The sequence below is a fragment of the Rutilus rutilus genome (genome assembly GCF_951802725.1).
Source record: "Rutilus rutilus genome assembly, chromosome: 25".
NCBI lineage: Eukaryota > Metazoa > Chordata > Actinopteri > Cypriniformes > Leuciscidae > Rutilus > Rutilus rutilus.
The window spans coordinates 19,560,225-19,572,574 of record NC_140229.1 but is presented as its reverse complement, the minus strand read 5'-3'; the positions used below and the strand labels follow the sequence as shown (position 1 = coordinate 19,572,574).

General features: G+C 37.3%; 1 protein-coding gene across 2 annotated transcripts; it reads right to left on the bottom strand.

Annotated features, from left to right (window-relative positions):
* Positions 1 to 1,536: 1,536 nt before the first annotated feature.
* ppp1r3c2a (protein phosphatase 1 regulatory subunit 3C2, duplicate a) lies at positions 1,537 to 3,846 on the bottom strand. Of its 2 annotated transcripts, none has more exons than XM_084400659.1 (3): positions 3,677 to 3,846; positions 3,402 to 3,467; positions 1,537 to 2,950 (listed from the first exon to the last, which is right to left on the bottom strand). In XM_084400659.1, the coding sequence occupies exons 2-3, from the start codon at positions 3,413 to 3,415 to the stop codon at positions 1,969 to 1,971; spliced, it is 996 nt and encodes a 331-aa protein (XP_084256785.1). In that variant the 5' UTR covers positions 3,416 to 3,467; positions 3,677 to 3,846; the 3' UTR covers positions 1,537 to 1,968. The 2 variants fall into 2 exon arrangements, with proteins under 2 accessions (XP_084256785.1, XP_084256786.1); XM_084400660.1 differs by having other exon boundaries at positions 3,402 to 3,464; positions 3,677 to 3,817.
* Between the last annotated feature and the right edge of the window lie 8,504 nt (positions 3,847 to 12,350).

Below are 12,350 nucleotides of genomic sequence, written 5' to 3'. Positions count from 1 at the left end.
GAAAAATGTAAACACCACAATCATTTCCCTGTTACCTACACCCAATGATCACGAGTGAAAACACTTACACATAAATTGATCACTTAGAAATCAAAACTCAGTGTTTTCAGAAAGAAAGAAACCCTTCTGTTACTAGGTAGAAGCAAACCCTGATTTCTTGATTTACTTTATTCGGACATGATTGAGACAAACACACACTGACTGACTTTGACCAAAGTGTTTGGAAACATTCAGGTTTCAAAAGCATATAAAAAGTTATTCCTGCAAGAAAAAGAAATGTTAGTTATGATCAATTTAAAAATATCCATCACAATGGATACAAGTCAAGGCACCTTTATTTCTGTAGCAGCTTCACCATAATTACAAATTCAAATTCAGCTGTAAAGTAATTATTCTGCTCAAGTCAGTTCAGTGTTGATACAGTTCAGTTCAGTAACTGTAAAGTTCATCAGTTGTGCATACATGTATATACAGTGTTTTTATGTACATACATGTACGTGTGAGTGCTATGACAAACTCCTGTACACTCCACTGCACACTGAACAAGCAAAAGACACAATAGTTGATTACTTTAAATTTAAAGTAATCAACTTGATTTTTTTCTATTCTACCCCTAACAACATTCTTTCAACTTGAATGCATTAGAATGTAGTTCCAGAAACAACAAAGATGTTGATCCAGCAAGATCTTTTACTGACTGTTTCCTGCACGGCTAATTAAACTTGCGCTCACAAACTTGTGTATATATATATATATATATATATATATATATATATATGAAGAGTTCAGATGCAAAAGCCTCTAAGTGCCATCTGAAATTTTCTTCTAGAATGATCAGTTTTATCAAGCTCGTATATTTAAGTTCAGTAATTTCACTTAAATGACAATTAATAGGTCATTGCCATTTAAATGAATTTACTGAACTTAAATATACAAGCTTGATAAAAAATGATCATTCTAGAAGAAAATCTCATGATGGCACTTATATACAGTATGTATATATATGTGTGTGTGGATTATCTCTGAATGTTTATTCAGTCAGTGAGTCAAATGTTTATATATACATATATATTCACATTGTTATTGTTTTTACTGTTTAACTCTAATGAGTCGCAAACAAATAGAATTAGCTATATCTTATATCTTCTATATCTTTATAGAATTACACATTACTTAGTTAGTAGAAGCCTGAAGTGGAGTATCGAAATAAAGTGTAACCTAATATATTATTATTTAACTTACATTGATAACCTGTCAGGAGACAGACATAAAGTAACATAATGTAAATGGGGTTGTGGTTTGGTATGAAATGTTCTAATCCATGAGAACATCTGGAACATTGCTGGTTGCTAGGTGTGGTTTCAGTTAGATCATAGGCCAGAGGAGTGTCTTGATATAATACATTAAGTTGTGAGACCAGTTTAGGCATGACAAAGCCTCAGGCACATACTAACTTTTGTGCAACAAATGTTGCTCAACAACCCTTGACAGAATGACACAGTTCCTGCAGTGCAAGACACAAAAATCATGCAAAAGTTAATATAAAGCTGTTCCTTTTTAATGACAGAGTTCAAAATAAATAAACAATTATATATACATACATACATACAAAAGGTTATTCTGCACTTCACTTTTACATGTTAATTTACTTCTTCAGACACGACAGGTGACGATAGGGAAAGAGAGCCAGTTTCCCCATAAAACTTGTATTATTGTATTATTAAGTCTAATGTGCAAATTAAAATCAATTCAAACATATTTAAACATACATATCATAGTAAACATTCACATTTCACTGCCGAGGCAGCACGTGCAAACTACCAAGCACTGAGCAAGATAGTCCATTCAAGTAAGTCATATGTACAACACTGGGGCTCATAAAGTCATTTTCGTACTTCGTTGAATCAGCAATTACATCTAATAAAGATCAGGTAGAAATATGGACCACACAAGTGTCTCAGTCCCATCTTAACACAATGGAGCAACATTTGTCATTTTTCCCCAGGTCCTGTGTACCAGACGTTCTGGGTAGTGTGGGCTTCTGCATGGCAGGTTTTTCGTGATCTGTAGATTATGACTTCTGACCCCGGGCCACACAGAAAGACGTTGAGGACTTGGTATAACGAAGTTCCGCCTGCTTGGCATCACCAGCTGAGGTTCCGATGCCACGTTTTCCACATAAATTGGGTAGTTTTTACCTTTGTTGTTGTCTATGAGTACCAAGTTGCTATTGCTGGGTTGGAACGCCACTATGAATTCCAGGCGGACCTTTTGGTCCAGCTCGGACGGTAGAGACACATTAAAAGCAAACAATTTGGTCTCCAAAATTGTATGTTGTTCCCTCACATAAGTGCATGCAATGTCGTTGTGGCTTCGCCATGAGTCAAAAGTTATTCGGACAAAGACAGTCTTGTCACACTTGAAGTTGCAGACCCGTACAGTTCCGCTCAACACCCTTTCGGTCACGCTACAGCTCTCCAACTGCACGAAGTTTTCCTTCAAGCTTGCACGGTCTACAACAGGCTGTGGAAAACCAAGCTTCAGTCGCAGTCTCATGCTCTGTATGGGCGCTCTAGCCATCACGCGCTCCTCTGGTTGTGGGGCATCTTCTGTTTCAGTCTCCGATGGGTCAGTGGTGAAGATGCGCACGGTGGAGAGAGCGAGGCCTTTAGCATCAGCAAATACGACTCGCTTCTTCTTGCGTAGCGTGCCGTTTCCAGGAGAGTACAAGGACAGGGAGCTGCCAGAGCTGGAGGAAGACACTGAAGATGTTGGGGAAGGAGGCGAAAGTCTGGCTCTCAGAAGTTCCGGTGAGGACATGTTGGATGAAGAGGGTCTGAGAGAGGACATGCCAAGGAGCTGAGACACCGGTGGGCTAACTTGCGCATGCATGGCCAAATCCACTGGCATCACAACCTCAGGGAAAGAGTAACTGCTGAATCCATATGGTCTGTGAAAACACGTGGAGAAAAAGCTATGTTAGACAATTTGGAATACAGAGACATACAGTGGAGTCCAAAAGTCTGAGAAGACATTGAAAATGTAATCAAATCTAATTTAAACCTGGAAATTCTGCACTAGTTTGTTGATTTAAAAAATATATTAACTATAAACTCTTAAAAATAAAGGTTCTTTATCGGAATCTATGGTCTCATGAAGAAACTTTCACATCCACATTCCCCAAAAAAGGTTCTTTATGGTGGAAAAAGGTTCTTCAGATTCTTAAGTACTAACATTCTCACAAGTGGTCCCAGACAATGTGGAACAATGTGACAAAGTTTTGTGATCAAATATACGAAAATCCATTTTAACCCAAACTGTAACTTAACTGAAGCAAATAATTTACTTTCTGTAATAGGCTATCACATGCATTCTGTTGTGCAGTGAACTACTCAACTTACTTTGTGATGCTCATTTTTGCTCAGATGAACGTCGTATGAAGAGGATTGTTGATAGTGAAATTTCTGCTGGAAAAGAAGAAGAAGAAGAAAAAAAAAACCTAAGTAAAAGTTGAAGTAAACACTGAAGGGGGAACAATTTTAGACCTGGGTGAATCTATTTACTGAAAACGATTCATTTTTATAAAAGTGTTAGGTCAAACTATTTACGTACGCCAGACGGTTAGTAGGTCTTCAATGTTAAAACATGCAGAATTATTTGAAAGCCCTTAACTTACCTATCAATGAAAGATGCGCTGAAATGTATTTTCCTTTAACTTTTCAGTGTATAAACGCGGTCAGTGCCAAAGAAATGTACTGCAGAAGTAGTTATGAGAAGTAAACATTACTCTTTTCCATTCAACGAACCCTCACTGGCAACCTTCCTCAAACTAAAGCGTGTGTTTCTAGCGCTGTGTTGTTTCTCGAGGGTTTTAAAGCGCACTCAAAGGGGGCGTGGCTTATTCTGTCCAGTACATGTGTTCTGATGTGTTTGAGGCTCAAAGAACAGGGTGTACTAGGCTATTGAATGAATGACGTATTTTTAGTCTCAGCGAAAGTAGCGCAAACTCCAAGAAGCCTTACAAGACCCACCATCCTTAAGTTCATGTTAATGCTAATCATTTTACATTGAATGAGTAACAATTGGGATTGACAAAACAAAACAGTTAGTCATGAATTTTCACACTCTTAGTAGTTAATATTAATTAAAAAGGTCATCGGTGAACATAAACAACAGGATAATTATTTTTATGAAAGAATGAAAAAAAAAAAAAAATCATGAACATTTTGAAATGTTATTTTAATAAAATGTTGAAACAAAACTACACAGTAATAAAATAAAATAAAATAAAATATGATCAACAAGTTATGACAACATATTTAGCTTTATACTAGTTTAAATAAGTTTAAACTTTTTTTTTTATAGGTTATACAAGATTTAACTAATACAATTATTATTATTTTTATTATTAACAAGGTTTGTAAGGAGCGTACATTTTTTTTGCATGCTAACAGGGCTGTCACAAGGGTTTCTGGGCCCCGGACCCCCCGACTAAGATATGACGTTATTGAAGACATTAAGTTCTACAGAAACATGATTAAATTTGGTGTTACTTCATATTGCAAATATTATTGGAAGACATTAAGACATTAAGCTCTACAGAAACATGATTAATGTGGTGTCACTTCATATTGCAAATATTATTGCAGCATCCAGACCAGGTGAAATCACCTTGTGACATTGTATCAGTGATATAAAACACCAAACATGTAATAAACCCCTTATCTGACACACTCGTTGATTGAGATGGATAGGTATGTTTGATAGTGTGTTATGGGTTAGGACAGTGCCACAGTTGGAAGCCATTGTTGTAAAGAACACTCTTCTGTTCACACTCTAGTTGATTTGATTCGACTACTTAAAAAGTCCAACACTGAACATGAATCACTGGAAAAGGCTCTGTTGTCAGTAAACATACATTTTTGTAGCGCACCAGGGCGATCGCATGCTAAGGTACAAAACATATGGTTATGTGGATTAGGAAGAACGTCTGATTGGCTAATGCCACGGCGTTAGAAAAAACAGTGTGTTTCATGAATTGACTATGTATACCGTGATTTTTCTTTGTTTTCTTCACACTTCACATCTAATTTTTTTTTTTTTTATCTAAGGAATGTTCATCTGTTGTCTTCTTGGCACTTACATTTGAAAAACTTTATTAGGGTGCAAATTTGTTGGGACAATTTATGTAATATTCACTTAATAAAAAGATAATCAGTTCTAAATCAACCTCTTTGACATTACAGGACCATAGTTAAATAATCACCCATATCTTCCATATATGTAGCCTACATAGTATGTGAAAAAATTGTTTGGCTATATATATATATATATATATATTTTTTTTTTTAAAGTCACTTGAGGTCACAAGGTCATTTTCTAAGAAACACTCAATTTACTTATGTAGATCACAAGCTAAATAAGACATGTTGGATTTTGGGGGTTTGAAATGAGGTCATTTCAGTTTACAGGCCTGTTATAAAGTTTAGGTGATCTACTGGCTGGAGGATTTGAGTTACAGAGAACACACAAATCTCCAAAAGCTCTGGAAAAAACCTCACCCTATTAGAATGAGAACGTAGTCTGATGATCTAAACGTTAATTACTCAGATTTTTTTCCATTGTGTATCTGCAGTTTGTGAGGACTGGCTGCTAAGTTTTGATTATATAACAATTGTTAAGAGTCATGCTCAAATGCAATGCTACATTTAATGCTTACATAATATAAATATTGTAATGAATGTAAGCAGCAAGTCTTTGAATTCTTATGTTTGCGATTTTCAAAAGCTCACACAGTAGAGCAACGTAAAGGTTACTGATAAAATGTATATATTGAATGCAATGTAAGTCGTTTAAGGGTACGTTTACACGGCAACGATGCAAAAAAACTAAAGTTTTTCCTTTGCATTTTCCAGGCAACACCATTGTTAAAACAATCTCTGTTCACAAGGATCCACAAAAACAATTAAAAACGCTGTATTATTCATGCCAGACCAGTAGTTGGCGACATGGAGACGATAACGGTATCGTTTTCAAAAACTTGCACTTTGAAACCTGTTTTAAAAAGTTTGCGGTTTCAGGCCCCCAAAACACAGCTGATGTGTACATGAACGGCCAAAATGCGTAAACCGTTTAACGTTTAGTTGAAAGCTGTCATGTAAACGGTCCCTAAGATAAAAATAAATAAATACATTTATGTAAACTTCAAAACATTATTAAAGTGATTACTTTTCTGGAGCTAATTTCTACAGTAAAGCAAATGATAAAATTCACCTTTTTCTTTTTTCTTTACATTACACCTGCAAACAAAGATTGGCAGATAAATATATATATTTTTAAAATATAGAAATCAAGACATTTTGTATGTCATCAGAACTGTCACTAGGGCTTCTGGCTAAAACAGACTGGTATTACAAAAGGCATTGGGAATAGCTCCACAGAAACATGATTAATGTGGTGACTTCATGTTGAAAATATCATTGTGGCATCTGTAAACTGGGTGAAATCATCTCTTGACGTTATAGATATCTGACACATTGAGCTGAATCAGATGTGCTCAAGTCAGTGAGTGTAGAGAGATAAACTATAAAATGTGCAGTATTAGGGTTAATACAGGACCCTCCTCTGATATGAACTGTTTTCACTGTAGTGTTCTTGAATTTGTTGTAAGTTAGCAAGTAAACTTATGAAACTGTTTGGAAGTTTCCTATATGGAATTGCTCCTGCAAACAAGTGGAACATCTAAGATCCAAGACAGACAACATTTTGCATAAAATGCAAAATTGTATACAGTTTTAATTCTAAATAAATAAATAAATAATTTATTGCTGGTTTGAAAAATTTGAAAGCAGTTTTTCACATGCGCATTTGTCAGGCATAACTTATTTAAAACTTTACAACAAAACAAAAGTTGTGACTTCAGTATAGAGGTGTGTGCATTCTTGTTTCATAACATCACAATAAGGCGAAGGAGTTTATAGGTGGATCTTGCAACCAAGACCTCTATGTTCTCATCCAACAAGTTTCGCTTACTCCTTATGACTTTTGGAATGCAGATCCCAACTGATGTTATGTTGTCATAGGATCTGGATGCCACTTGGTTTGTTATTTTGTGTGCAATGACATTGATACATTGCTAAAAGTGGTTAAAGCAATCAAATACTTTTTGGTGTCAATGTCTGTATGTTTTTGCATCTGTTCATCAGCATAATAAGGTGAGCTTGGTTTTTCTTAAACATTTAGGCTACTAGATCATCATTCTGCACATCTTGTAAGCTCCGGATACATTTGAAAACTGCGTTTTCATTTAAAAACGCTCTCTGTACACACTAGCATTTTTTTTTGACGTTTCAGTGTGGATGAGAAACTTTTGGAAAACGCCCGAAAACACTTAATTCACCTTACTGCGCATGCGTAAAACCTCACTGAAACGGTACAGACGGAAAAATGAACAATAACGTTATCGCGCAGTTCTTCTGACAAGATCATTTTATTTAGCAAAAGATCTCACCATTCACTGATGCGTCCAGGTCGCACTCAGTCACAACATGCTCTCATGTTTTGCCTCAGGACAGCACATGTGAGTACATTTTCTGTCATGTTTGCAGGACTGTGATATGAAGAGTATGCAAAGTAACATATTTGAGCAACATTGTGAAAGTGAATAGCACATAACAGGCACAATTACCGGAGTAAACATGAACATCTATTGGTACAATATGCGTCACATGACTAATCTTAGTCTACGTCGTTTTCAAATTTATCCACTTTGTAGAGCGTTTTCAAAAAGCTTATTTTTTATCAATAAAAACGCTGTCTCATGGACTGAAGGCCAAAACGCAGAGAAAAAGACGCGAACGTAGTGTGGACTAGGCCTCAGGTTGGTCTCTCTCTCTCTCTCTCTCTCTCTCTCTCTCTCTCTCTCTCTCTCTCTCTCTCTCTCTCTCTCTCTCTCTCTCTCTCACACACACACACACACACACACACACACACACACACACACACACACACCATTATTGAAGTAGTAATTGGCTGTGTGGACTTCACTGAATCTATCATCTTAGTCTGTAAAACCACTGCACGCGCGCTGATTGAACGAAATCAATAAGGATTGCCTCAGCTAACTCAGGTGATCAATTCTCCTCAACAGGTAGACTGTTATCTGGGAATTCTCATTTATTGGAAAAGCAGCACTGGCAAAGCAAATGTCACCATCTCTGCTCTCCAATTCCGCTACTAATCTCTGCATTGATCTGTGCGGGTACTGGACCTTTGTGCACACTTTGATCGGTTTCAGTCTCCCAGTTCGGCTAGAGAAAGAACATGGGAAGGTTAATGCTTTCCCTTGTGTTCATGTTGTGCCACTGGAATAAAGACATATTAGTGTCACATATTAGTGTTGTGCTATAATGTACTGCACAACTTTTTTCTACTCAAACTAGTTTTTATGTCAGATATAGCCTATATTAGTATTTTCCTGTAAAAAGACTTGACAAGAATGCAGCCTAATTTATTCGAATTACAAGGCCTTTGTTTGTCACTCCCAAATCTGGAATGTGGATGATTATGCAGTTGTCTAGGAAGGCGTTTTAGGTCAGGTTATGTAACATTTTTTCGTATTTCTTTTATATTATATTTCTAAGCTCCAAATGCACTGGGTGGGGGTGAGAAATTACCACAGTTTAGAAAATTGGCTGAACATGAGGAGTGAATATTAAGAGTCTCAATTAAATGGCTGTAGAGTTAGATGTTAGGCAGAATTTGACTAAATTTGTTGCGTGCCCTCAAAATGTCCAAAAAGATTGATCGCTGCATTCGGAAATAAATACAGGCTTAGTCAATGTGGGCCATGCCTCCAAAAAATCATTAATCTGCCAAACTAATCAATGAATCAGAAGTCTTTAAACTGGTTTTAGACAGGCAAGGCAAGTTTATAGCATTTCGTATACAATTAAATCAAAGTGCTTTACGTGAAAAGAATAACAAGATAATTATTATAAAATAATCACAGCAAATGCATTAGAATTGACTATAAAAGCAAATAATACAAATTATAAAAAAATTATTTCAGAAGTATTACATAGATACAGTGCATTCAGTCAGACGTACAGCAGCACAGTGAACAGATGTGTTTTGAGTCTGGATTTGAATCTGGTTCCTGTTGGAAAAGTGGACTTGATCCTAATGATCTGTTTATATTCAATGAGCTTATCTGCAATGTACTACTGAGGTCCTAGATCATTGAGGGATTTATAAACAAGTAATAGTATTTTAAATCAATTCTAGATGTACAATGTACCTAGAAGCCAGTGTAAAGACCCGAGGTCTGGTGTGTGATATGTTCAGATTTTCTGGTTCTGCTCAGAATCCTGGCAGAGGCGTTCTGTATGAGCTGCAGGTCTTTTTTTGGGAAGGCCAGTGAGGAGTCCATTACAATATAGTCAACCCTGTTGGTGATAAAATCATTAGCAAGATTTTCCAAGTCTACAGTTTCTGGTGCATATGAAAATATGAGCTACAACAATAGGGCTTGAGAATCATTAAGTCAATATGGTCACAACCAACAAATGACAATGTGTAACCACATGATGGCAGCAAAGCACCAGACAACTTTTAAGTGCACACACACACACACACACTTTCAATCTGCAGTGCAGTACAGGAAGCACAAAATAAACTACCTTTAAACTATATCACCGTAATCAAGGCTTAAATATGCTTGCCCATGCTTGTGGAACTGGCCATGCAAAATAATGCCTCACAGGAGGAAAACTGTTATGTGATCCATTTTTATAGAATAGATCTGATGGAAGAGTTGATTGATTGCAGCACCCTGTGAAAATTGTATTAAATCTTTGAGGTTCTGCACAGTTGTGTTTCACAGAAAAATCACGGACTGAATTCAGATATTCACGGCTGTGATATTATAAGCAGTAAGTGGTAGAACCTGAGTGAGGCTCTATTGCATTGTCTAGCTATTTCCTTATTTGACACAAAGGGGGTTAGCTTATGTTGTTGTGTTTATGCTGGAAAAGCTTATGCTTGATGGAATCAGAGATTTTTCCAAGTGATTCACATATGTGTGATCTTGACATAACGAAAGTGTGACGCTCCAGGTAATGCTGGTTAAAGCATGTTTTTTTAACTTACAATTAATTTGCCATTAAAGATTTTGAAGCCATCAATGGTATTTGAACCTGCTGAAATGCTAAAACAAAATCCCTCGCCGCCCTTGGTCACAGCTGTGCTGCATCTAGACTGATTGTTTCCTAAAGATGAGACATGTGCCATTTTTTGAGCGCTATTCCCTACTCATGCCACATTTGGTACACCCTGCGCCATATAATCTCACTGTCATTTTTCATTTAAAATGTTACATGTTACCTTCACACTACAAAAAAACCTGAAATGTGACATGCATATGAATTTAAAATGTCTTTCTATTCTATTCAGAATAAAAATATGGATGAGTCATTCTGCACTTGTGGGCGTGTCCACATCTTTGTCCAATCAAATGTTCTCTATGAAAATGCCCCTCCCACTAATACAACCTGCCTAACTAACAAAAGCATGTAGCAAAACACGATTCACTTCTGTGATATATCCATTGGCCCCATCTTCCTGTTTTAAAAGGAAGTCAGTCAATGCAGGACAAACAACTGCTGTTTTCAGCTGGTCTTTAAAGCAGTTACATCAGTACGGCTTTGTCGAAGGGCCTTCTATGAAGTGATTCCATTGTTCGCTCTTGTTTGAAAACCACAGTGCTTTCTGAGGATGAAAATAGTAATGCCATTTAGAATTTGCCTTTCATTAGCATGTTAGCGGAGCACTCTGGGAAATCACAGCTCATTTTGCTCCCTCACTCTTTATGTAAACCTTGGCAGCTGTTTGATCATCTCTGTTTGAAAGGAAATCTTACATCACAGTGACTGGTTTCCTTTTGTGCTTTATTAGCAGCACCGGCATGCCAACATAGCGAGAGGTCAAAGAAATTAGCAAAGCCTAGTAGTTAAAGATCTAACAGAAGAGCTGTGGGTTCAAATCCCGCAAGAGTTGATCTATGAACCATTGAACCTTTGAGCAGGGCACTTAACCTCAAGTTGCTCCAGGAGGACAGTCCCTGTAATAAGTGCACTATAAGTCGCATCAGCAAATAACGCTTAGCGCTCAACTGCTAGTCGTGAAGCCCACTTTTCTTCAGCTATGCTGCCTGACAACTGCAAAGCCTGGTTTTGTTTAATCCTCTGAGATCTTTACATTTTTGCCTTCATACAAAGAGATTTTTAAAGGTTTAAATGGAAAGGTAATGATATTATTTCAAAATGAATCTCAAAACCAGAGGGACCAGAAATTCCATCTCGATTTTTAATAATATCATTGAAATCACATTGTGTTGGTTTTAAATGATGAAGCGTTTAATTGCTTGAGAAATGAGAGAGGTGTTTATTGGGAACTGCAATTCGATAGGAACCATTCTGCTTCCCATGTGCAAACCTCCTCTTACAAATCTTCATTATAACATTGTTGAACTGATAATGCACATAAATCCATTAGCATAAGAACATATGGGCTGCTGATGAAGTGATAAACGTGCTAATGCATGATACTTCATTTTTTGTGCACACTGAGCAGCCTCTGCTGTGAGTCTGGTGTTTGCAGTGGTTTTTGAGATACTCAGTGGGCTTGAGGTTAAACCGGAACCAAAGGAAAAGTCAAGGAGGAACAGACCTTCCTACCATTTACTACTGTAAAGTGCGAAAGCTCTTTCTAAAGGCACTTCCTTTGTGTCTGTTGAATGACTGCCATTGAGCGCTGAGGGTTGTGTTCAAGGGCTGTGAATGAAACTCCGGCCGAGGTTTTCTGACTACAGGTCCAGGTGAACCTCAGTAGGGGCCGTGAGTCTCTTGCGCTCATATTGGAGCTGAAAAGGCTGAGAAATTGGTTTTGACTTGGATTTTTATTCTTACTGTGAAAATGCCTCAATCATTCTGCCTAATCGGTTTTGTCTTTATGGCACTGAATTCTGTCCTCTTTGTCTGTGCTAGTCACGTTCATTTGAGCACACTAGATTATTTCCATATTTGATTTCAGTGACTTCAGCTGGATACACACCAAAAGATAATCGGGCTGATTTCCCCCCTTCCAACAACCCTAGCTATGTCCCGATTATCTTGATGGTTCTACAGATTATTTGATCAGATTTTCCCTTGGTGTGAGGTGTGTTAAGTGTCCGAACCTGCTCGGAAGAACGTCGGAGCCGCCCCGATCGCGAATCGAACGATCAGAAATCCTGATGTGTGGGGGGAACCCCGAGGACAAACGCGCGCTCTGGAGATTATCACGTGAAATGA